Below are 27,548 nucleotides of genomic sequence, written 5' to 3'. Positions count from 1 at the left end.
ACAAAAAGTCCAAACAAGGCAGGCCTGCTCAAAATGATTTGAATGGGGATTTTGAACATGAGGATGTTAAGCTAATTTTAAACCAGAGATCACATTCTTTGTGAATGAATTCAATTGGAATTTTTTGTGTGATGCTGAAAGTTGTAAAACGGCAATTAAAATGGTTATTTCCAAGTCCTAGGCATACTTTGCTAATAGTAACTAAATGTACTGTCAATGTACTGGAATGAAATGGCTTATTGTGGCTTATCCTGGTTTCGTTCCCGTCTGCTAGCCGGAATATTTTGGTTAACAGAAATACAAAACAGCCAATTAAATGTTTAGTGGGGTTGCCAAAACTGCGTTTTGGTCATATTCTAAACTTGCCGAATAATGCTTCGATTGCGGGGGAAGCGCTCTGTTTTGGTGCGGCTGATTTGACGGTGTTAGACATTATAATACAGTATAGTGAACGACCGCACAAGCGACTAAAATTTTTGGGGGACACCTTCCGTGGAGAATATTACAATAATTGGTCTTGAAGCAAACTTGAGGGCAGAAATAGGTTTTTGCTATGATATAGTTGTGCTTGCAGCATATTGTGATTATGGGGTCTTGGGAAATATTGTGCACAAAAAGAAAAGAGAGCGTTTTGGAATTTGTAAACAAAAGATAAGAATGCTGCTTCTGCAGCGAGCGTAAAGGTCACAGTCAGCGGCTAAGGGCGCGCTTCCGTTTAAACATTTCAGAATAAGAACAAAACATGGTCTGCAAGGGATGCAGGGTTCCGCGATTATCTTCGCATTTATTTTGGGGATTTAATCAGAAATGTCTTTCGAGGTGATAGAAAATCTGTTTGGCAAAGATTGATTTGGCAAAAGCTTTGGAATTGGGAATAATACTATTATTATTATTTTATTTTTTATTTGTGAAGTTCAAAGGGCTCTTAATTGAAGAGAGCTAGTTTTGTAGGATAAAACGATATTATTACAGTTTTTGAATGGTTGGATTGTTCAAAATACAGTGGTACCTCGTCATACGACCGTTCGTCATACGGAATGCTCGTCTTACGGGGGAAATTTCGATCGAATAATTCGCCCGTGATGCGGTCAAAGTTTCGTGATGCGACCAAGCCAGGTTGCCATGGCATTTTTTTTGGCATATCTTTCGTGTATAACAATATTTACGAGCACCGGATGAGCTATTCAGACCAGGAAACGCACAACGCGCATGCGCGGTGAAAAGAGGGCTTTCTGGGTAATGAAGTATACTCGTGCTCGCAAAAGTATCCCCGGTAGCAACTCTATCATAGGCGCCGTTCGAGGGATGCGAACACAGATGCTACAAGCTAAAAGGAGCCGCTAGCCAGCGCCCCTGAAGCTCCCATGAGCAGCGGGGCGATCGCTGATAAAAGACTCTGCTCATTGGCTGCTCATAAGAACATCGGGGGGACTGGCTCGCAACAGCATCCCCGGTAGCAACTCTATCATAGTCGCCGTTCGAGGGGATGCGAACACAGATGCTACAAGCTAAAATGAGCCGCTAGCCAGCGCCTCCGAAGCTCCCATGAGCAGCGGTGCGATCGCTGATAAGACTGCTTGCTGCTCGTTGGCAAGTGGTCGTGCGTTCTCCGATTGTGAGGACATTTGTGTGCATCATTTTCGGAATATTTTGAAGGGAATAGTACGACAGCAAACAGCCCATCGATAGCGAACGTGAGGGTGGAGTGTTTGTTCTGTTTACGAGTGCGTTGTGTGGAGGAAAAAAAAAACCGAAGCCCCTCTCCCCTCGGCGAAATCCGGCCAATTTTAGTTAGATTAAACACTTTATTTCTATTAAACCACTCGTTATGTATTACTTTGTCAATATATGGCGAATTATAAGAAATAAAACTTTTTTTTTCAATCCAATATCCTGTTTCTGGTGTTTTTTTCAGAGAGTTGGAACGAATTAATTTGTTTCCCATTCATTTCAATGGGAAACTTTACCTCGAGTTACGAGTAACTTGTCATACGAGCTCAGTCCCGGAACGGATTAAGCTCGTATCTCGAGGTACCACTGTACTTTAATATAGGAGATTGGCTGGTTAAAGAAAAATGAATGGAATTTCGGTTTTTTACAATATTATGGCATATTGGTGACAATTTGTGGGTCCTTTATTAAGCGTTGAAAATTATAATTAGGAAATGCCTAGTAAAAGGTTGATTTCTCTAATTTAATTATTGTAGATTTATCTTGTGGTAACAGAGAGCTATATGAAATAGCTCTTATCTTAAGTAAACATAGTATGGGGTGATTTACAAATTATGTCTTAGGTATTAAGAGTTATTTGGTTGTTAAAGAGATCAGACATGAAATTAACAATGCAGAAAGGGCATGAGAAATTTCGTGGCATTCGTCCAAATTATTAGGTAAATTGAACCTGGCTGGGGTAAATAAGATAATTGATTTAGGATAGGCATAGTTTCCCCAGAAGAAACATGGGGCGTCTTTAAGTGCACAAAAGGCGTTCCCTGTTTGGCCTAAAGGGGGAATATGCTTTGGTATAGGTCATATTGATGACTATTGGGACGTTACTGTCTATTACTTTGGGGGCATACAAATTAAGAATTTAGCCAAAACTTACTGCATTGCAATTATGGGGTTAATACACCTGAATGTTACGGTGATAACGATTGGCAATAACAAGCTTAGATAAAGGGGAATATCTACAACAAATTCAGGTGGGGCCTTTCATGGTTTGAAACAAGTGATGAAATAATGTCTATGTTTAGAAAATAACATCTCCAAATTATAAAATATCAACCTTTGAGAAATGCTTTAAGTAGATGGGTTGACTAGAATGGGCAAAATTCGATAGCGTTGAAAGGGGGTGTAACTTAATGCAGAACATGGAGATAAAGTTTTTACAAACGGTTAAATAAAAGGGTGTGTGTGTGTGTTTCAATGTGTCACAACTTTTCCGTTATTACATTATTGGTGAATAGATAGTTAATCACAGCCTCTCGCATGGCAGTCTACATGCTGACTGACTGGGGTAAGGGGCGGTGGCAATTGAACAAATTTCTATTTTTAGATATGTGGCATGTGAATCTAATACATTAATTATCTAGTTTCTTCAGGCATCAACCTTGCGGTTCGAGGATCTACTAATGCGAATGGATCCAGACCTTCCGGAGTGTGGAGTATTCCTGGTGTCCTCAAGAATTCGTAGGTTTTCTCTGGGTACTCCAGTTTTACTCCAACAAACCAAAATTATGAATGATTGGGGGAGCACTCTAAATTCCTTGATTATGAGTGCGAGCGTGGATGAGTGTCTGTCTTTTGTGTTTCAATTGGCTAGCCACCAAGATATATCAATATTCTATCAAGGTGGAATATTTCTGAAATCGCTGCTAAGCCTTTCGAGGACGGCGGTGGCAGAGTAGGACAGAAACAAAAAAGAAAAGAATTTCGTCAAATGAAATTTTTTGATTTCTGCAATGGGAAATTTTGGGAACCTGGGGGACTAAACAAAAACAAAAGACTTATCTGGGAGGGCTGCCATTTTGAGTCATGGTAAATTTCATGCCTCAAAAAAGGGGGAGGTTATATATATTCAATCTATATGCAGATATATGGCCAAAACACGGGCGATTCCCCCTCATGTCAAGCTACAAAAGCTACATATCTATTTCAAAGGATACATATGGATTTTATAGAATATGTGTGGTACATAACAGTCCTAAAACAGATTGGGGAAACCTTGTTGCAGAAACTGGTCTAGATTGGCAAGCTTGGATGACACACCCGTGCGAAAAAACCATCAGGCCTTCGATAAAATTAAACCATACGGTGGGGGCATTACAAATCATTATTCAGACTGACAAATTAAATTGTGGATCCTTGTCTGACGTTTTTCCTAAGTCCATGGGCAGGTGGAGAAGACTCTTTTTACAAAATTCTACAATTGTGTCTCAACAACAATGACCATGTCTATGAGACGGTAAGAAAATCGTCAGAGATGGAAACACCCGGATCCGCCATAGTAAAATTAAAATCTGAGATGACCAGAGAATTCATTTCCGCAACGGGGAGTTCCCAAACGGGAGGCGGTAAGAAATAATTGGTTGCTGTTGATGGAAAATGCAGCTATTACTATAAATCAAACCTGCATAACATGTATGGGGCCCCGCCCTCTCTTACGAGTAGTGCCCGCGCAAATTACTCCTGATTGTGTAGTGGAGATGACAAATGAAAATGTAAGCCCCAATTGTGAGAAATGGAATAATGTATACCCAGTTACAAGAGCAGCAAAGGACAAGTCTAACTTTTCAACACATGTCGCGTTTAATCATTTTACCTGCTTAGTCCTCACAGGGCACGGTCCGGCACTGGGAGCGATAAATGTGACGTGGTGTGCCCACGTCCTAAAACAGACTGCACCCCTGATACCACGTTCTGACCTATGGTGGTGGTGCGGCCAAAACAAATTATACGACTCCTGCCAAAATTGCAGCAGGACTTTGTGCCTTGGTCTAACTGCTATTACCAGTGTCTGTTTTTCCATCTACAGTAGAGGAGATACAATTGGCTGCACAGAAATCCGGTATGATGGCGGGCCCCTCGCGACGGCGTCGATCGGCATGGAGAGGGTGATCCGACATACATTGATGCGATTGGCATCCACGGGGCGTACCAGATGAGTATAAGCTGGCTAATCAGATCGCAGCAGGTTGGGAGTCTATTTTTCTTTTAATTACTCCAAACAAAAATGTTGATCGGATAAATTACCTGCATTACAATGTCCAAAAAACTTGGAAACTATACTGAACAGGGATTTGTGGCGATAAAGGAACAATTGGCAGCCACCAGTCTTATGGCGTTCCAGGGTCGCATAGCAGTTGATATGCTGCTTCCGCAGCAAGGGGGCGTATGCAATGTTTGAAAATGTTGCACTCAACAACACGTCACCCGGTGGGTCCCTCACCCAGGCCATTAGTGGCCTGCAGACCCTCAATCGCAATATGAAGAAGCATTCTGGAGTCGGAGAATTCCGCCTTGGAAAGCTGGTGGCATAAGTCCTTTTGATTTGGCCCAATTTGTTGCATTTTCCGTAGCCCTTTTTGCTGATTTTGACATTATGTGGGTGTTGTATTATTCCCTGCTTAAGATCTTTGATAAGCCAACTTATAAACACTGCGATTGCCCCTACAAATTCTAAATTACATGAATTATATCCTCTGCTGAGAAAACGTACTGAGGAGAGCAGTGAACTTCAAGAGCTTGGTAATTCCGAGGATGAATTGGGCGAAAATGATTTTGTTTTCTGCTTTTCAGACCAGCCGTGCCAGTGAGCGGGTAAAACTAAAGCCAACGGAAACGGACATTTCCTCCCCATTTTTATTTTTTGCCATAAAATGAATTAATGGAATAAAGCCAAAAGGAAGTTTTATAAAATGAAAATCATGTGCAAATTTATAATATAGGGGGGAATGTTGGAGTAATCATTATTATAAATGTGTTTGCAATGCTTATTTAGGAATATAAAGCCTTATTATAAACATGCTTACAATATTAATCAATATATATGTGTTGATCGCTGTGCTTTTATGTTAGAGTTATTGGCATTAATAAAAGCCATTTTAATGCATCTCTTGCTAAAGTAAGGGCTGTGGTTAACATCAAGAGGACAGGGAATGGCCTTGGGCATGGAGAGGGCTCACAACAGGTGCTCTTGGGAACCAAGGACTGTTTACGGCTTCGGAAGATGGTCTCACAACAAGCGCTCTTGGGAACCAAGGACTGTTTACGGCTTCGGAAGATGGTCTCACAACAAGCGCTCTTGGGAACCAAGGACTGTTTTGGGAAGATTCGACAAGACCTACAATTGTTTTGATAACTGTACAAAATTGTTGTGAGACTTTACGAATGTTTACACTTCTGTGGGGCATGGCGTTAAAATCTTATGAATAAATTAGCAAAGCGGACTTTGAGTGGTTAGAATAATCTTGACCGGACGAGCGGGAGGATGTATTCTCTTCTTGCAAGAATTAAATGGTGATGTGACTACAGATGCCTTTTTTATTGAAAGCTGAATTGGAAATACCTAAGGATAAACTTACAATTGGATGAACCTAACACTAACTAAGTTTTTAAACCCTTTCTGGGCAGGCAAAATTGGGCGTTAGTTTGAATATCAGTGGAGGTGTTTCAGTTTCGAAGGAACTTCCAAATATGTTCTCGCCTGTGGTTAGCTTGTCCGGGCAATTAGACCGTGCCCTTCACTTGGTGTAAAGAAGAGTTTTATTATACCAGTCCCCTGCTAAGAACAACTGTTTAAGAAGCAAACACCCGAGCCAAATCCAGAAGTCAAATCTACGTGTGACAAGCTACGCAACCTGAGTGACAGTATACAAGTAAACACTTTGATCAGTGTGCGCAAAACCAAATGGGCCACAGACTTGTGAGTTTATACAATATATAACAGTTGCTAAGGGACGAGCAAGCTGTGAATTGATTATGGATATTTGGCCTAACGTGTCTGTTAGCAATGTTGTACGAAGACAATGAAATGCAACCCTGGGAGACAGGCTGTGAATTTTCCAGACACCATGTTGGATACAGAATATGAGGACTTTGACAGATTTGAAAATGTTTGAGCTCGGACTAACATGAATACAATGTACATTACTAAAATAAAGGACAACCAAACTTAAGTTCTGCGCCAGCTACCTTTTCTAAAAGCATACGCTATTTTATATGCTAGTGGAAGTCTCGTGCTAGCAGCTAGTATGTCATGTTTTCATGGCATATTTTAGTGTTCGTACGCTTGTGTATGGTTAAAAACTGAAATTGCACCCGCGCCTGAGAAAGCGCCTTTTAATACGGTGCACCTCATTGTCATGAAAATACAGTATCATAGAGTGAACATAATTTTTGATGTCCAAGAGAACACAAATAACAGACATTAATAACCCCCGATTACTATATATATATAAACACACGCGCGAGCACACCCAAGTGCGCACGCAACGCACACGCGCACGCACGCGTGTATGCACACACGCACACAGGCCCGGGTGGAACGAGTGGTTAGCGCGTCGGCCTCACAGCTCTGGGGTCCTGGGTTCAAATCCAGGGTCTGTCCACCTGTGTGGAGCTTGCATGTTCTCCCCGTGCCTGCGTGGGTTTCCTCCGGGTACTCCGGTTTCCTCCCACATTCCAAAATCATGCATGATAAGCTGATTGGACACTCTAAATTGCCCCTAGGTTGTCCATCTCCTTGTGCCCTGCGATCGGCTGGCCATCGATTCAAGGTGTCCCCCGCCTCTGGCCCGGAATCAGCTGGGATAGGCTCCAGCAGTGGTGGACCGTCAGGGCCTGCAAGGCCTTCTCTGCTGGCCTAAAAAAATATCTCAATTACTGACTGATGTTAATTATGTTATGCCCATGAATACTTATTAAATAATTCCAAATTGTCTGTCAGCTTCCTTTCATTGCTTTTCCCATCGTTGCGCTGCTTCTATATGTGTTTTTATATTTAAGCATCTAACCAATCACATTTCAGCCATTACTTGTTGCCAGGGTCAGAAATCTACATGGGGGCCTTCACAATCAGTTCTGCAGGCCCTGCAGCATAAAATATACGTCGGCAAAACTGTTGCTTTAACCAATCAGATTTCGAGCTGGCGACACCAAGGCCTTCTCACAGGCGTAGGGATACGTCATCGCTTTCATAAACTATGATTGGCTAGTGATAGAGTGGACTAGCCAGAGCTACCAAACTTTATCTGGAGCAAATAATTGTTGTGTTGATTTAATAGCGGTTTTGTCAAATCGCAATGGCTGAAGGAGAAGAAATTGATTTATTTGCAGATTTACTGTCAAAGCCATTTTCAAGACGGACTCTTCAAGAAAAGCTGGACATCATTAAGAAAGGTCGGACAACTCCAAAGCTAGCAAGCCTGCCAGAACCGGACACTTTCAGCATTAAATCAAATAAAAGCTTATGCCAGAAATACGACAGGACAGGTTCGACTTTCAGCATTAGCTTCGATGGCGATAGAAAAGGAGGAAAGAAAGGAGGATGGATTTTGTGTACAAATAAAAATGATTTTTGGTGAGTAAAATATGGCTGTATTCCTAAATAATGTTTGAATGGTATGAGGTTATTATTGATGCTTTTTATGGGTCACAGCTGTAACTGCAGTAAAGGTTTTATCGCCATAAAATAGTTTTTGAGGGTTGGATTGATTCAGACATAGCACTGAAGGCATCGGTTTGAAATTCACGGCCTGCCACTGGGCTCCAGCATCCCCCGCGACCCTAATGAGGATATATATATATATATATATATATATATATATATATATATATATATATATATATATATATATATATATATATATATATAAACTATTTCTGCATATGCATGTCTGTGAGGTCTGGGTGAAATGGAGACAAGACCGTAAGTCCGATTTGAAGGCGGTTTTCACCTAAAGTTGGCAAATTTTCAAATTTGGACTCCAGTTTTTCAGAAAATCAAGATTTGTACCAGGGTGTCGATTTTCTTAGGTCGGAAAAGTGCGACTACGGGCCATTTCTTTTGGTACTTACGAAACTTTCAGATCAAAACTACTCTGTTTTGTAAAAGCACCATGACGAGGACAACATTGCACGTGCATCATTTTCCAGGTCATTCGTGTCGTCTTGCTAACAATCGATAAAAACCCTCGATTTTGGACACTTCCAAAAACAGCCATTTCATACAGATTTACGTCCGATTTTAATGTGGTTGTCGACTATGGTTAGCTTCAATAGTGAATTGTCCTGACAGGGCCAGATTTTTGAATTTCGCCTTTGGTTCTTCAAAAAAATTGATTCAAATCGACCCTGAGGCCGCATTTCTGACCTTTGACCCAGTTTTTTAACAAATGCAAAACTTTCAGACCACAAACGATTACAGTTTGTAAGTGCTGGACCCTATCTTAGTTGACTCCGGGCGGGGGACACGCAGAATCGGTGGTCAGGGCACAAGGACACGGACAACCATGCACACTCACACCCATACCTAGGGGCAATTTAGTAACGGCTGAAATGTGATTGGTTAGACGCTTAAATATGAAAACACATCTGGAAGCAGCACAACGATGTGAAAAGCAATGAAAGGAAGCTGACAGACAATTTGGAATTATTCAATAAGTATGCATGGGCAAAACATAATTACCATCAGTCACTGATTATTTCTTTGATTTTTTTAGGCCAGCAGAGAAGGTCTTGCAGGCCAGTGGAGCCTATCCCAGCTGACTCCGGGCCAGAGGCGGGGGACACCTTGAATCGATGGCCAGCCGATCGCAGGGCACAAGGAGATGGACAACCTAGGAGCAATTTAGAGTGTCCAATCAGCCCATCATGCATGTTTTTGGAATGTGGGAGGAATCCGGAGTACCCGGAGGAAACCCACGGAGGTCCGGGGAGAACATGCAAACTCCACAGAGGTGGACATGACTTGGATTTGAACCCAGGACCCAGACCTGAGAGGACGACGTGCTAACCACTTGTTCCACCGGGCCACCCTCCATTTCAACATACATTTCAAAATCATTGGTGCTCAAACTTTTTTGCTCAAAGATCTACTTTTCAAGGAGCCAATTTTACGTGATCTACCCAATGACAAAGCTCAGCAGTTACTATGTCTCCTGATGCCAGTAAAAACCCAAAGTAGTGTATGCAGGTGGTAATCATGCTTGGACACGCGATGGCGCTGCTTCCCAGCTCAAGTTCCATATCAAATGTGATTTATTTTGATGCTTTGGCTTGATTGGATTGAACCGCTGTGGCAATGTACATTTTGCTTGATTGATTTACTGCATTACTGTCGATCAGGTGATAAAACAGCTCAAGAATATCGAGGCAAGGAAGGCTACCGGTCCAGACGGCCTCAGCTCCAGACTACTGAGTGTGCGGATCAGCTTGGTATAGTGATTCTGCATATTTTCAACCTCAGTCTGCAGAAGGTCCCCACCTTGTGGAAAACTTCCTGCGTGGTCCCAGTTCCTAAGACGGCGTACCCCAGGGAGCCAAACCACTTCAGGCCGGTAGCATTAACCTCTCACCTGATCAAGACATTGGAGAGAATCATCCTCAATCACCTCAGCCCCCTGATGAATGCAGAGCTGGACCCTCTGCAGTTCGCCTATCGTCCAGGCATTGGTGTGGAAGATGCTACCACCTACCTGATGCACAGGTCTCTTTCACACCTGGAGAACGCGGGAAGCACGCTGAGAATGATGTTTTTTGACCTCTCCAGTGCGTTCAACACCATTCAGCCGGTTCTACTGAGAGGGAAACTGGAAGAGGCTGGAGTAAGGAACCACCTAGCCGCATGGATCATCGACTTCCTCACTGACAGACCACAATATGTGAGACTCCAGGACTGTACGTCTGATGTGGTAGCTTGCAGCACGGGGGCCCCACAAGGCACAGTGCTCTCTCCTCTCCTCTTCTCCCTCTACACATCGGACTTTAAACATAATACAAACACCTGCCACCTCCAGAAGTTCTCTGACGACACCGCTATTGTTGGACGAGTGACGGACGGGAACGACCTGGAGTACAGGGGAGTCATCACAGCCTTTGTTGACTGGTGTAGGCAAATTTTGGGAACCTGGGGGACTAAACAAAAACAAAAGACTTATCTGGGAGGGCTGCCATTTTGAGTCATGGTAAATTTCATGCCTCAAAAAAGGGGGAGGTTATATATTCAATCTATATGCAGATATATGGCAAAAACACGGGCGATTCCCCCTTATGTCAAGCTACAAAAGCTACATATCCATTTCAAAGGATACACATGGATTTTATAGAATATGTGTGGTACATAACAGTCCTAAAACAGATTGGGGAAACCTTGTTGCAGAAACTGGTCGAGATTGGCAAGCTTGGATGACACACGTGTGCGAAAAACCATCAGGCCTTCGATAAAATTAACCCATACGGTGGGGCATTACAAATCATAATTCAGACTGACAAATTAACTTGTGGATCTTTGTCTGACGTTTTTCCTAAGTCCATGGGTAAGAAGGTCGTCAGAGATGGAAACACCCGGATCCGCCATAGTAAAATTAAAATCTGAGATGACCAGAGAATTCATTTCTGCAACGGGGAGTTCCCAAACGGGAGGCGGTAAGAAATAATTGGTTATTGTTGATGGAAAATGCAGCTATTATAAATCAAACCTGTATCAAACCTGTATAACATGTATGGGGGGCCGACCTCTCTTAAGAGTAGTACCCGCGCAAATTACCCCTGATTGTGTAAAGGAGATAATGACAAAAGAAGATGTAAGCCCAAAAAAATGTATGAAATGGAATAATGTCTACCCAGTTACAACGGCAGCAAAGGACAAGCCTAACTTTTCAACACATGTCGCGCGTTTAATCATTTTACCTGCTTAGTCCTCACAGGGCACGGTCCGGCACTGGGAGCGATAAATGTGACGTGGTGTGCCCACGTCCTAAAACAGACTGCACCCCTGATTCCACGTTCTGACCTATGGTGGTGGTGGTGTCAAAACAAATTATACGACTCCTGCCAAAATGACAGCAGGACTTTGTGCCTTGGTCTCACTGCTATTACCAGTGTCTGTTTTTCCATCTACAGTAGAGGAGATACAATTGGCTGCACAGAAATCCGGTATGATGGCGGGCCCCTCGCGACGGCGTCGATCGGAGAGGGTGATCCGACATGCATTGATGCGATTGGCATCCACGAGGCGTACCAGATGAGTATAAGTTGGCTAATCAGATCGCAGCAGGTTGGGAGTATATTTTTCTTTTAATTACTCCAAACAAAAATGTTGATTGGATAAATTACCTGCATTACAATGTCCAAAACCTTGGAAATTATACTGAACAGGGATTTGTGGCGATAAAGGAACAACTGGCAGCCACTAGTCTGATGGCGTTCCAGGATCGTGCAGCGGTTGAAATGCTTCTTGAAGGAGCAGGGGGTGTATGCAACGTTTGAAAATGTTGCACTCAACAACACGCCCCCCACTGGGTCCCACACCAGGGCCAACGATGGCCTGCAGACCCTAAACCGCAAGATGAAAAAGCATCCTGGAGTAGAATAATGTCCGCTGACAGATTTGTGGCCTCGCTAATAATGATTTGGCCTAATTATTAGCCCTTTTTGCTACGATTTTGACATTATGTGGGTGTTGTATTATTCCCTGCTTAAGATCTTTGATGAGCCGACTTATAACCACTGCGATTGCCCCTACAAATTCTAAATTGCATGAATTATATCCCCTACTGATGAAACGTGCTGACACTAACAGTGAATTCCAGGAGCATGGTAATTCCGATGGATTGGGCGAAAATGATCTTATTTTCTGCTTTTCAGACCTGCCGAACGAGTAGAGCCTAAGCGGGTAAAATTAAAACAGCCAACGGTGATATCCCTCTCATTTTGAATTTGTCATAAAATGAATAACAAACATATAGTAAAAGGAGGGAATGTTAGAATTTTTATGGGGTGTTTCTATATGTTTTGTAAGCATTTTTCATAAGTAATAAGGCATTTTAATTACTTTTGTATAAGAGTGTCTTTAATTTGAGACTGGGACAAACTCGAGGTCACCCTGCTGGCTCCAGCTTGTTGACATAACACCTCACCCTCCAAGGACTGTTTACTGGGAGATAGACCTCGCAACCCAGCCACCCGGATGCAAGTTCGCAATGATCTACGAAGGACTCATAAATTGTTTTGTCTGGGACACCGGCAGTTTACCTTATAAAGAAATGATTATGCTTATACTGCAAATTCTTACGCAGGTGTTTTTCTTTCAATCTAATAATGGCAATTGTTTAAATCAGATTACCTTTGAATGTTTTGGTTATGTGCCGCAAAATGGACCGAAGAGTATGCCGCTCGTCAGAATGCACTGTGGACTGAGACGGCGTCACAAGGCATCTCCTTCGAAGTTGTAAGCAGAATTTGTTGAAAGATGTTCTTCCTTTTTTAATTAAATATTACTAATAATGATTTAAAAGGTTTGAATCATTATTCCAACACTGGTGTAGGCAAAACCACCTCTACATCAACACCAGTAAGACAAAGGAAATGGTCATCGATTTTCGGAGGAATCCTCAACAGACCACTCAGGTGAACATCCAGGGTACAGACATTGAAATCGTGGAGAATTTTAAGTACCTGGTTGTTCACCTCAACAACAAACTAGACTGGTCCACAAACACAGATGCCCTGTACAAAAGGGGCCAGAACCGCCTCTACCTACTGAGGAGTCTACGGTCCTTTGGTGTGCAGGACACTGCTGAGGACTTTCTACGACACTGTGGTGGCATCTACAGTGTTTTATGCAGTGCTTTGTTGGGGATGCGGGAGCACGGAGAGGGACAGGAACAGGCTGAATAAGCTGGTCAGGAGGGCCAGCTCTGTTCTGGGCTGTCCTTTGGACTCTGTGGAGGAAGTGGGAGAGCGGAGGATGCTGACCAGGATGATGTCCATCATGGACAACACCTCCCACCCCCTGCATGAGTCTGTGGAGTCCCTCCGAAGCTCCTTTAGCAATAGACTGCGGCACCCTCATTGCAGGAAGGAGCGCTTCCGCAGATCCTTCCTCCCATCAGCTGTCAGGCTCTTTAACAAAAAAATGGCTGTGTTAAGACCTACCGTATGCATGCATGTATATTTATGTGTATGTATGTATGTATATATGTGCTAAGCAACACGCTTATTTGATTATATATTTATTCATGTATTTATTTCTTGACCTACTTATTACCTATCTATTTATGTCTAAAATGCCTTTCCTATTCCTGCATCCTCACCCTCTGGCCACTGGAACAACGAAATTTCCCGAATACGGGATGAATAAAGTTATCCAATCCAAAAAAAAATCCAATTTGAAGTGCTGAACTTCTGTACAGTACCTGTACATAATTATACACGTTTGCTGTGCTATGCGTGTAGATGAAATTTTCCTTTCTCATTTAACCCATTTTTCAAAAGAGAATTTTTATAGCAAAACAACTGTCTTTTGGTTCTAAACAAGCAGGTGGGACCGGCAAGTCTGCCCCCCTTTGCCGTTCCCACCTGCTTGTTTAGAACCAAAAGACAGTCGTTGCGCTATGAGAAAGGAAAATTTCAGTTACACGGCAAACGTGTATACAATTATGTACAGGTATACAGAAGCAGGAGTATGCCTTTTAGGAAAAAGTAAGGAAAACTGACGGTCAATTTCAAAAGAAAGGATGACAAATTTTACCTATTTAAGCAATGCTTGGGTGTTCACTGCAGTGTGCACTGAAGACGCTATGGATTTCTCGAATCTGCTGAGTGTAATGCTTAAAACTACCACAAGAGAGCAGCAAGTTAACATATTTCTGGTCAGGCATACACATCGATAATCCTTGCAAATGCTCAAAGCTTGAGTTTACACACTTAGAGAAGTTAAAGAAATTCTATCAGTCGACCGCCGTTTCCGCCCAACATTAAAAATGTCAACTCTCCACGATGCACTGTTTGGACGAACATAGCGTGAGAATGTTAACATAAAACATCCATCCATAAATCACGCTTTATCTATTCTATAATCCTTAGAAAGTGTGATTTATGGATGAGTGTGTGTGTGTGCACCTGGAAACTCGCTGGCGGAAATTCTTCCGAAAATGACGTTTGTAAATGACGTGGAAAGGCGTCCTACCTTACAACTAAATTGGGTCAGCGCGGCCAGCAGCATCGTGTCTCCACCGAGTCTTTCCGTCACGACAGAAAAAAAAGTGTTTCGGGCAGCACCTGGAAACTCGCTGCCTGAAATTCTTCCGAAAATGACATTTGCATATGACATGGAAAGGCGTCCTACCTTCAGACCAATCAGCCACGCGGTGCGTTAAAGGGACATCATGTAAAAACGATACATACAGCAACTCTGCTTTCAACTTTAACAAATAAAAGATTGAGTTTACACACTTAGAGAAGGTGAAGAAATTCAATCACTTGTCTATAAGGATCTGACAGCCGTTTCTGGCCACCATAAAAAAAAATTCAACTCTACGATGCACGGTTTGGACAAAGGTAGCGAGGGAATCCTAACATAACCACACACACACACACACATCTATAACTCATGCTTTATAAGGATTATTATAGATCACAATCAAAACGTTGCCTGCCTTTTCGGGCGGCTGCCAAAGCGTTACTTCTCTTTCGGGCAGCTGTCAAAACGTTATTAGCTGCCCGAAAAAAGTATTTGGCTGCATTCGGGCAGTCGTAATGTCGACCTGCTTGATGTAACGCTTGGTGGATATACATATATAAATCTCTGTTCATCCACGCGCACCGCCATCACACTGAACCACTCTTCCACACAACACTTTAAAATAAAACACAGGCATTTTTATGAGGTTTGAAACTATTTTTAAACACATTTATTTGTTTTACAGGAAGCTCAGCACTGTTCCCTTCTTCCCAACCTGGTGAGGCTCCAACTTGTGGAACTGGAGAACAATCCTGTGAAAAAGAAAAGTTGTCAATAGAAAGCTATTATAATATGAAAAAAGTTCAGATTAGTCATAAAGGCCATGAAAGTAATAACACATTGCTAAAATACCATGCTATTCTAAAGCAAAAATGAATAGAAAAAAACAGATTAATAAATATGGAATCTCAAATCCATATAATTCAATTGGAAGAGAATGAGAATAGTGGAATATTTAAGCAGGGCGGTGACATAAAGGTGGGGCCGATTTGGTGGCCTCAGTATTGCATCCGTGCTTTCTGCAGATGATGTAGTTCTGTTGGCTTCATCAAGCCGTGATCTCCAACTCTCATTGAAACGATTCGCAACCGAGTGTGAAGCAGTTGCAAGAGGGTGAGAACACAGACACAGCAAAATACATTTTAGACATAAATAAATAGGTAAGAAATAAGTAAATGAATAAATAAGCGTGTTGCATGATATATATATATATATATATATATATATATATATATATATATATATATATATATATATATATATATATATATATATATATATATATATATATTGTGTGTTTGTGTGTGTGTGCATCGGGGGTGGGGATGGGGGCTGGGGGGATGGAGAACGCGCATGCGTGAGAGAGAGCGCACGTGCTTGAGAGAGAGCGCACGTGCGTGAGAGAGAGCGCACGTGTGCGAGAGAGAGTGGGAGAGATTGAGAGAGTGCGAGAGAGAGTGCGAGAGAGCGAGAGAGAGCGTGTGAGAGAGTGCGAGAGAGCGCGAGTGTGAGAGAGAGTGCGAGAGAGCGCGAGTGTGTGAGAGAGCGCGAGTGCGCGAGAGATAGATAGATATACAGACGCTCCCCTACTTACGAACATTCGAATTATGAACAACGGTACATACGAACATGTCTGCAAATTGCGTTTATGTCGAAAAATGTTCGTAAGTTCGATTTTGTATTGCGCGCCTTTTTCCGAGTAGTGCTTCTTTCCGCCGCTAATACCGACGCCTGGCGTTGTGAGAGCTCAGCTCACCCAGCATCCACCTTCCTCTGCCCAGTTCGTTGCAGTGTGGAAGAGCGGGAACGTATCTCCAGTGCACAAAGAACCTTTTTCATTTTTATCATTAAATATCTCGTGCATCCATTATTCAATATGGTTGGTGAAAAGCGAAAGGCTTCTAGTGAGGGAGGTGCAAGGAAGAGGCAAGCCATTTCATTTGAAATGAGTGGCAATAATAACGAAGCTTGATGCGCGTGAGAAAGTGGTGAGCGTTGCACGGGGATACAACTTGAATCGTTCGACCGTCAGTTCCATTTATAAACATAAAGCTCGAGGAGCAGGACCCAAATATTGAACGTTGCACAAAGTTTGCAAATCAATTGAATGATGCCATACAGTGCTACCACATCATTTATGATGAAAAAAAGAAAACTGCAATCGTCATTAGATAGCTTCTTTCGGCCAGTTTCTAGTAAATCTCTCTCTCTCTCTCTAATGTATGTATACAGTACTGTATGTATTCTCTATTTTATTAAATGTTATTCTTCCACATGGTGCCGTTTTATTAGAGGTGTGTGTGTGGGTGTGTGGGTGGATGGGTGGATGGATGGATGGATATATATATATATATATAAAAAAAAATATATATATATATATATATATATATATATATATATATATATATATATATATATATATATATAATTTGAGATTAGAGGGTGCCGTTCTATTTTTCAATTCTTCCACCAAAGTGCAGTTCTATTAGAGGTGCCGTTCAAATAGAGATTTTTCGGCATATATATATATATACACACAGACGCTCCCCTACTTACGAACGAATTAGGTTCCGAGCGATTGTTCATAAGTTGAATTTGTTTGTAAGTTGATTCAGTGCTATATTTTGTATTATAATTTATGTTTAAGGCCTATATAAGTATATATTGAAGGTTTATATAAGTGCATTTGGATGTTTAAGGCTTGTATAAGTAACACTCATTGGTTTGTACTGAAAAAAACTTAATAAAATGGAGAGAATATGTACAGTACTGTATAGAGAGAGAGATTTATGTATTAGAAACTGGCCAAAAGAAGCGATCTAACGACGATTGCAGTTTTCTTTTTTTTTCATCATAAATGATGCGGTAGCACTGTATGGCATCATTCAATTGATTTGCAAACTTTGTGCAACGTTCAATATTTGGGTCCTGCTGCTCGATCTTTCTGTTTATAAATGGTACTGACGGTCGAACGATTCAAGTTGTATATGTGCAACGCTCACCACTCTCACGCGCATCAAGCTTCGTTATTATTGCCACTCGTTTCAAATGAAATGGCTTGCCTCTTCCTTGCAACTCCCTCAATAGAAGCCTTTCGCTTTTTACCAACCATATTCAATAATGGATGCACGAGATATTTAATAATACAAATGAAAAAGTTTTTTTGCGCACTGGAGATACGTTCACGCACTTCCGCATTGCAACGAATTGGACAGAAGAAGGTAGATGCTGGGTGAGCTGAGCTCTCACAGCGCCAGGCGGTATTAGCAGCGGAAAGAAGCACTACTCGGAAAAAAATACAAAATCGAACTTACGAACATTTTTCGACATAAACGCAATTTGCAGACATGTTCGTAAGTCGTATGTTCGTAAGTAGGGGAGCGTCTGTATATATATATATATATATATATATATATATATATAGATATATATATATATATAGATAGATATATATATATATATATATATATATATATAGATATATATATATATAGATATATATATATATATATATATATATATATATATATATATATATATATATGCATGTGTATATATACGTATATATGTGTGTGTGGTGTGTATGTATATATATATATATATATATATATATACACACCACACACACATATATACGTATATATACACACACACCTAGCTCTGGTACTCACCTATCTTCAGTTAGGGAAAGCTCTCTTGTCAGATACCTAAAGAGCTCCGCACTGTGCTCCTTATTTTTGTCTGCTGTGTCAGTGACCCCAATAGCAGAAATTGATAGCACCACGCAGGGAGAGCAAGAGCCTGCTATCCACATTGGTAACCCTGGCTTCACAATCAAATTCATTCTCTGGAAAGAACAACAAATATATTGTTAACGTCATCAATGAAAAACCCTATGAAGAGACAGTAGCTGAATATCCTAAGTAGAGCTGCCAAGTTCTCCGGAATTTCTGGGGTTTACCCGGACAAGCAACGCAAACTCCGGGACTCCTGACCTTCCTAAACTCCGGAAATCCCCAAAAAACAGTTACTTACATTTTTTTTAAGCAACCACTTTGGGAAAGTACCACATTTCCAATTTAAATGCCTTAAATTCACACCATTGCTAAGGCTTCCACATCTTAAACCGGATGAATTTGGTAGCACGAGTGAAACACAAAGATTAACTTATTTTCATTATGCTGTACTTTTTCAATAGTTTGCAAAAACACAATATTTTAATTAATGTAAAAACATGATAACAGTTTGATTTAAATTGTGCAATGTTAGTATTTTTTTTTACATTTTATATTGATTTTGCGTGAATCACATTCATTCCGGAAAAACTCCGGAAATGGGACAAGGCTACTCCTAAAATGGGGTTGACGGAGGTTGGCAGCGTTGTCTAAGACAGTAACAACATATCCCCCCCTTTATTTTCCATTTGTTTTATCCTCATGAGGTTTGGGGTGGGTGCTCCTGGAGTCAACTTGGCAAATTATGGGCAGTTGCAACGATATTCATTAATTAATTCATTTTCTGAACCTCTTTATCCTCACTGGGCTCCAGCAGCCCCTGCGACCCTAATGAGGATAAAGCGGTTCAAAAAATGAATGCAAAAAAAAGAATGAGTGGTTACTTTGTTCCTAGGCTAACTAGAGCTGGGTGATAAAACGATGATTAAAAAATCAAATGTGAAATAATTTTTGTCAACCATAATAAACGATAAAAAAAATCTAGAATTTTAAATTACACCACCCGACCACCACGGAGAACGGGGGCGCTGTTGTGGGATGAACGCTAGTTCCAGACCAACGCTCAGGAGAAGAAGAGGATGATGAAGAATGTGTTTTTAGCATATTATCAATAAAGGCTAACATGGAGCATAAACGCAAAAGGACAATAACAGCCAAAATCAGTGATTATTAGATTCAGGACAACGCCGAGCCGACCCACTAAAAGATCCAAGTTAATTCTCCCTGGTGTTTTCTTTCTTCCTTTTCTTTCTTTCTTTTCTTTCTTTCTTTTCTTTCTTTCTTTTCTTTCTTTCTTTTCTTTCTTTCTTTCTTTTCTTTCTTTCTTTTCTTTCTTTCTTTTCTTTCTTTCTTTCTTTTCTTTCTTTCTTTCTTTCTTTCTTTCTTTTCTTTCTTTCTTTCTTTCTTTCTTTTCTTTCTTTCTTTCTTTCTTTCTATCTTCCTTTCTTTCTATCTTCCTTTCTTTCTAGCTTTCTTTCTTTCATTCTTTCTTTCTTTTTTAATGACTCGTATCTGTGCAAAAAGCAGCTTTATTGAAAATGTCCTTAACATTGTCCTCATTTGAAGACAGCCTGTAATATTTTTCTGACTTGATAAAGGTGTTTTCCCATTTTATGTAAATGTTCTACGGCCCGGTGGGGCGAGTGGTTAGCGCATCGGCCTCACAGCTCTGGGGTCCTGGGTTCAAAACCAGGTCATGTCCATCTGTGTGGAGTTTGCATGTTCTCTCTGCGTGGGTTTCCTCGGAGTACACCGGTTTCCTCCCACATTCCCAAAATTCCCATGGTAGGCTGATAGGACGCTGTAAATTGCCCATAGGTATGGGTGTGTGTGCATGGTTGTCCATCTCCTTGTGCCCCTTCTGAATCCAAAACAAAAAATGTCTCATGTCTCATCTTCCAAACTGCCTACCGTCAAAAGGGTTGCAGGGGTTGCTGGAGCCTAACCCAGCTGTCTTCGGGCGAAAGGCAGACTAAGGCAGACTATACCCTAGACTGGTCGCCAGTCAGTCATTAAGCACACAGAGAGAAAAACGACCATCCGCACCCCCAATCATTCCGCCACCAGCGGGAATTGAGCCCGCGCCTGCCCGCACCAAAGTCAGGCGAGTGAACCACTACACCACGAGGCGGCAAAAAATAAATAAAACTAAATTAATAGTCTGTGGCAGCCCAGTGAAGCCAGTGGTTAGTGCATCGGCCTCACTGCTCTGGGTCCTATGTTCAAATCCAGGTCACGTCCACCTGTGTGGACTTTGCATGTTCTCCCTGGGCCTGTGTGGGTTTTCTCTGGGTACTCTGGTTTACTCCTACATTCCAAAAACATGCATGGTAATCCGTCTCCTTGTGCCCTGCGATCGGCTGGCCACCGATTCAGGGTGTCCCCAACCTCTGGCCCGGAGACAGCTCGGATTGGCTCCAGCAACCGCCGCCACCCTAATGAGGATAAAGCGCTTCAGAAAATGAGATGAAGGTTGAGAGATATAAATGTTCTGAAAACGTTGCAAAAATGTAAAACTTGTTATCTTGGGTTAAATTCATCCATTTTTTAAATCTATTTTTCTGTAAATGGCAATGTTAGGTAAATTTACTCAGTTTCTTTTTGTGAGACAGAAAATAGTCTGCTTGCTAATGGTGGTGTCTTCAGTTGATTATTTTATTTATTTCATATTGCACAGAAACTTTTGGTTTGAAGGTAAATTTATAAAAATAAAGATGCCTGACAAAATGTCTTTACGTTTCATAGCGCAAGGGGGAGTTGTCTTATCTTTATTGCACAACAGAACAACAAAAATACTTTTAAAAATCATCCATTTCATATTCTCTTGTTATAAAGTAAGGTAACATAGTTAGCTTCATATTTGAATAAGGAGGAAAGTAATTTTATACTTATTCACAGAAGTTTGAAGTTTCAAATTTGAAACAAAAAAAGATGTGATAGTTATCGTGATAATGATCAAGACTGATATTTTTTTCTTTGTTGTGATAACATTTTTTGTCATATCGCCCAGCTCTAACGCTAACCCAAAAAAATAAATGCTAGATAACTTTTGTGTCTGGTGTCGTCTTTATTTCTTAAAGAATATGTGCAGCGTTGTCACATTTGTATGTTTGATCCTGTAACTGTAGATGCAGCAATGATCACTGTAGGATTGTTGGCAATTGAAGCCAACAAGGGCTCACTCAATGTGTCGAGCCAATGATATGATGCGGTTCAAATCATTAAGACAGAAAAGCAGCAAAATCACAAAACGAGCAAGAGCGGACGGAGCTACCGCTACCGGCTGCCACTTGAGCGGCGCCATCTTGGTTGCAGTAGCAGAAACGGATACAGACACAAGAAAAGACGTTGGAGAGTTGGATAAAACTGGAACCACACACAGGAAGTCTTCCACAAGATGGGGAACTTCTGCAGACTGTGACCGGGGTTGAAAATACGCAGAGTCACTCTTCCCAGCTTATCGGCACAGTCCCTGAGTAGTCTGGAGCTAAAGAATCAACAGTAGTAGAGTACAACTCCTCGACTCTGTTTCCGGCCTGGTAAGCGTCTACAGCTCTTCCATCTTATTGGGGAGGGATCTCACTTTCCCCACAATAATAGATGTGGGGAACACAATGTGTCCAAAGCAAGCCGGTGCAATGAAGGGCAGTGTTTAAGAAAAGGTGTATGATGACAATCGATATTAAGCACAAAATAATCAAAAAACATGATAGTGTAGGCGTGACGGAGCTGGTTTGCCAATACTAGAGCTGCCAACTACCCCGGAATTTCCGGAGTTTACCTGGAACTGCAACGCAATATCCGAGATATAAAGAAAACTTTGAACTGACGAAGAGGCAGCCTTCCATCAGCCAGATGTTTGGAAAAGGCTCAGGCGAAGAAGAGGTGCGACATAAAACAAATGCACGTGGCGTTTTTACTTGAACACAACATTCCATTAAGTGCTGCCGACCATCCGGGCCCGTTGTTTCGCAAAATGTTCCCTGACTCAAAAGTCGCACAGTTTCCAATGTGGCAGGACAAAGGCCTCTGCTCTGATTAAGCAGCAAGCTGAAATCATCTCAAACAATGTTGTGCATAATTCACCAGTGTTCACCATAAGTACTGACGGCAGCAACAATAACAATGACAAATATTTTCCAGTGGTTCTTACACATCCAGAAGATGGATTAATTAGGCAGTCCCTGATATCTGTACCAGTTGTTAAGGAAAGTTCAGCTACAGGTGAGAATATATTTAAAACTGAATGAAGAACTGGACAAATTTGGATTGAAATGGGAGAACTGCATTTCCTTTGGTAGTGATAATGCTCCTGTGATGAGTGGCAATAAGAAAGGAATTATTGGATACATTCAAAGTGAAAATGAGCATACTTTCTTCGCAGGCTGTTAGGTTCATTTAATGCATATAGCAGCAAAGAAGGCTACGCAAAGCCTTCCAATTAATGCGGAAGAAATACTGACTGACATCTATTTTTATTTAAAGTTCAGTGCCAAAAGACAAGCTGAACTAAAAAAGATGAAAGAATCATGTGGATTGAAAGATCTTAAGGTGCTAAAGCATGTCCCGACAAGGTGGCTATGGGAAGCATTGAAAAGATTCTTTAGTGATGAAACAGAAGGAAATTCTGGAGGAAACAAATCAGCTGGATCCCGACTAAAGTGTGTTTCTGCAGCTACACATCAACTGCCTATTGTCACTTCCTTTACTTTGCCCTGGAATTCTTCGACAAATACAACACAGCTCTCCAAGCCGAGAAGCCACTTATCCATAAAAGTCCGAGAATTTTGTGTGAACTGTACAGGTCCTTGTTATTGAAGTTTTTGAGTCCAGTAGCATTCAAAGGCAAAGCACTCACTGAAATTGATATTGACACAACGAACGAGACTGAAATGAAAGCCACAAAAGAGGTTGTAATAGGTGGGATGCACGAAACTTCATCAAAAGCAAAGATATATCTGAGGAGAAGATCATCAGCATTTATGAAAATGTCTGAACATTTTATAAAGCAGCAGCACAGTATATTCGCACCAAACTTCCACTGACTAACACCCTCCTGAAACATGCAGAAGAAGCAGATTTGGATGTTATTTCAACATCTTCAATTGAATCTGTGAGGTATTTGCTTGATAACTGCCCTGCTCTTATGCCAAGCTGTACTCGAGATCAACTACAAGAAGAGTTCTTCATGCTTCAAACTGAGGATATCACAGAAGCAAGGAAATTAGAGAGAGCTGATGAACAATGGAATGTTGTGGCATCAATGAAAGACAGCACAGGTCAGCTCAAGTACCAGCACATATCAGAAGTGGCCAGAGGGATTCAGATTATTCCACACTCAAATGCAACATGCCAAAGTGTTTTTGGCTGTCAGGAGAATTCAAACGGATTTTCGCAGTTCCATGGCTGCCAACATGCTGGAAGCTTTGTGTATAGTCAAAATGGACTTTCAAAAGAGAGACTGTTTGCCATGAACAGAAGTACAGCAAAGAAGAAACCAAGGAGGCAAAAGAAAGCCACACTGAACCAGCTGAAAAACCTATGTTAAATGTGGTGGAAATTTGAATTTACAAATAAACCATCAACAAATTATACTTTGTTCACTCTTATTTTCATTATGCTGTACATTTTTCAATAGTTTGCAAAAACACAATATTTCAATTAATGTAAAAACAATATAATAACAGTTTGATTTAAAATGTCCTATGCTTATTTTTATTTACATTTTATATCGATTTGGCATGAATCACATTCACTCCGGAAAACTCCGGAAATGGGACAAGGGTACTCCTGAAATGTGGTCGGCGGAGGTTGGCAGCTCTGCAATACTTATGGAGAAGCAGGAAGTTTGCCTCGAACACCAGGGTGGAATACATTAACCTCTTTGCCTTGGTTATTGCACAAGAAGGTTTACATTTAGTGTAACGCAAGATTAAAACTTTTTTTTAATCATTGTGTTTGGGCAGAGTCTTCACAACAATGTGTGAAACACAGCAGGTAACTCTGGGTGTTTGTTGTATGAACAATTTACCTGTGCTCTGGCAGTTGTGAAGCTTTTACCAATTTCATCCTTTCTGGCCTGTCTAGACATCCTCAACAATCTGTGAGGTATTTGCTTGATAACTGCCCTGCTCTTATGCCAAGCTGTACTCGAGATCAACTACAAGAAGAGTTCTTCATGCTTCAAACTGAGGATATCACAGAAGCAAGGAAATTAGAGAGAGCTGATGAACAATGGAATGTTGTGGCATCAATGAAAGACAGCACAGGTCAGCTCAAGTACCAGCACATATCAGAAGTGGCCAGAGGGATTCAGATTATTCCACACTCAAATGCAACATGCCAAAGTGTTTTTGGCTGTCAGGAGAATTCAAACGGATTTTCGCAGTTCCATGGCTGCCAACATGCTGGAAGCTTTGTGTATAGTCAAAATGGACTTTCAAAAGAGAGACTGTTTGCCATGAACAGAAGTACAGCAAAGAAGAAACCAAGGAGGCAAAAGAAAGCCACACTGAACCAGCTGAAAAACCTATGTTAAATGTGGTGGAAATTTGAATTTACAAATAAACCATCAACAAATTATACTTTGTTCACTCTTATTTTCATTATGCTGTACATTTTTCAATAGTTTGCAAAAACACAATATTTCAATTAATGTAAAAACAATATAATAACAGTTTGATTTAAAATGTCCTATGCTTATTTTTATTTACATTTTATATCGATTTGGCATGAATCACATTCACTCCGGAAAACTCCGGAAATGGGACAAGGGTACTCCTGAAATGTGGTCGGCGGAGGTTGGCAGCTCTGCAATACTTATGGAGAAGCAGGAAGTTTGCCTCGAACACCAGGGTGGAATACATTAACCTCTTTGCCTTGGTTATTGCACAAGAAGGTTTACATTTAGTGTAACGCAAGATTAAAACTTTTTTTTAATCATTGTGTTTGGGCAGAGTCTTCACAACAATGTGTGAAACACAGCAGGTAACTCTGGGTGTTTGTTGTATGAACAATTTACCTGTGCTCTGGCAGTTGTGAAGCTTTTACCAATTTCATCCTTTCTGGCCTGTCTAGACATCCTCAACAATCTGTGAGGTATTTGCTTGATAACTGCCCTGCTCTTATGCCAAGCTGTACTCGAGATCAACTACAAGAAGAGTTCTTCATGCTTCAAACTGAGGATATCACAGAAGCAAGGAAATTAGAGAGAGCTGATGAACAATGGAATGTTGTGGCATCAATGAAAGACAGCACAGGACAGCTCAAGTACCAGCACATATCAGAAGTGGCCAGAGGGATTCAGATTATTCCACACTCAAATGCAACATGCCAAAGTGTTTTTGGCTGTCAGGAGAATTCAAACGGATTTTCGCAGTTCCATGGCTGCCAACATGCTGGAAGCTTTGTGTATAGTCAAAATGGACTTTCAAAAGAGAGACTGTTTGCCATGAACAGAAGTACAGCAAAGAAGAAACCAAGGAGGCAAAAGAAAGCCACACTGAACCAGCTGAAAAACCTATTTTAAATGTGGTGGAAATTTGAATTTACAAATAAACCATCAACAAATTATACTTTGTTCACTCTTATTTTCATTATGCTGTACATTTTTCAATAGTTTGCAAAAACACAATATTTCAATTAATGTAAAAACATTATAATAACAGTTTGATTTAAAATGTCCTATGCTTATTTTTATTTACATTTTATATCGATTTGGCATGAATCACATTCACTCCGGAAAACTCCGGAAATGGGACAAGGGTACTCCTGAAATGTGGTCGGCGGAGGTTGGCAGCTCTGCAATACTTATGGAGAAGCAGGAAGTTTGCCTCGAACACCAGGGTGGAATACATTAACCTCGTTGCCTTGGTTATTGCACAAGAAGGTTTACATTTAGTGTAACGCAAGATTAAAACTTTTTTTTAATCATTGTGTTTGGGCAGAGTCTTCACAACAATGTGTGAAACACAGCAGGTAACTCTGGGTGTTTGTTGTATGAACAATTTACCTGTGCTCTGGCAGTTGTGAAGCTTTTACCAATTTCATCCTTTCTGGCCTGTCTAGACATCCTCAACAAATGTTTAGGTTAACGCCCACTTTGGGTGGAGGCACTGAAGGCTTTAAGAAATGGAGTCGGAACGGGAATCTCGCCTTTTCTCGAGCCAATAAAGAGAACTGGTCATGGAAGCTTCAATCATGTCTTGCCTATATTTTTGTTAACACTTTTTTTCACCAGATCTTTCAGAACAAAGAAAATAACATCCAATAACCTCTAATGGTAAATGTTTCGTTGAATATGAAATGTCTTCAAAATACAACAACATAAAAAAACAACTAAGAAATTATACTTGATGTTCCAATATATTTGGAGGCGACTGTAACAAAGGCTACTTTTGTTTGCTTGAGTTCCATTATTTCATGTGATGTCTTATTTGAGGCTTCGTTGGATGCTAGTAGTTTTGTTTTAATCATTTTTTCTTGCCTCAACTCTACCTTCATAGCTTGTAGCAACTTCACGATCATGTGTGGCCAGGACTACATGCAATTTGCAACAGTGAACAGACCTTAAATTGAATTATCAACGACAACTTGACGTGGTGAAATCGGTGATTTGAAGAACTGGATCATTTTAAAACTGGTGATATAAACTTAGAGCCAGTAGAAATATGACATTTAACAATATTGTCTTGCGTCAAATATGTACAAATCTGTATTTCTTTAAACGTGAGCAATACAATTTTTGATAGCTGTGGAGTTTAAAATGTGCACTAGTCATTTTCGAACATGACACTGTAAAAATGTATTTAATAACAGAGTATAAATGTTGAATAATTATAAAATTACTCACATCGTCAGGCTTTCCCAAAACATCTGCAGTAAATGAACAGAGTTTTTTCAGGAAATCTTCGGGAAATGAGCTCGCTGGCAAATTGGTTAGCAAATCGAGGAAGGGCATATTTTTTGGCGTGTGTTTAAGCTACAATTCTACACGTCTAGTAATATCTGCGTGTTTCGAAGCAAGTGGTCTCGACTAGTTCCTCCGCAGATATCACATATATATTGATCTA

The 27,548-nt window shown here is 40.9% G+C and overlaps 1 protein-coding gene across 1 annotated transcript; it reads right to left on the bottom strand.

The window, feature by feature from the left end:
* Positions 1-15,398: 15,398 nt before the first annotated feature.
* ddt (D-dopachrome tautomerase) lies at positions 15,399-27,548 on the bottom strand. Its single transcript, XM_077606267.1, has 3 exons — positions 27,329-27,548; positions 18,415-18,590; positions 15,399-15,495 (listed from the first exon to the last, which is right to left on the bottom strand). Exons 1-3 carry the CDS (start codon positions 27,434-27,436, stop codon positions 15,423-15,425), a joined length of 357 nt encoding a protein of 118 aa, XP_077462393.1. The 5' UTR covers positions 27,437-27,548; the 3' UTR covers positions 15,399-15,422.

Source organism: Stigmatopora argus, chromosome 7 (assembly GCF_051989625.1).
Source record: "Stigmatopora argus isolate UIUO_Sarg chromosome 7, RoL_Sarg_1.0, whole genome shotgun sequence".
Taxonomy (NCBI): domain Eukaryota; kingdom Metazoa; phylum Chordata; class Actinopteri; order Syngnathiformes; family Syngnathidae; genus Stigmatopora; species Stigmatopora argus.
The sequence above is the reverse complement of the archived record's forward strand: the minus strand, read 5'-3'. Positions and strand labels throughout refer to the sequence as shown.

Coding starts and splice junctions, on each gene's coding strand:
- ddt (XM_077606267.1), bottom strand. CDS start 27,436: ATGCCCTTCCTCGATTTGCTAACCAATTTGCCAGCGAGCTCATTTCCC. Junction 18,591..27,328: donor TTTTGGGAAAGCCTGACGAT/GTGAGTAATTTT, acceptor TGTTCTTTCCAG/AGAATGAATTTGATTGTGAA. Junction 15,496..18,414: donor CTTTCCCTAACTGAAGATAG/GTGAGTACCAGA, acceptor TCTTTTTCACAG/GATTGTTCTCCAGTTCCACA.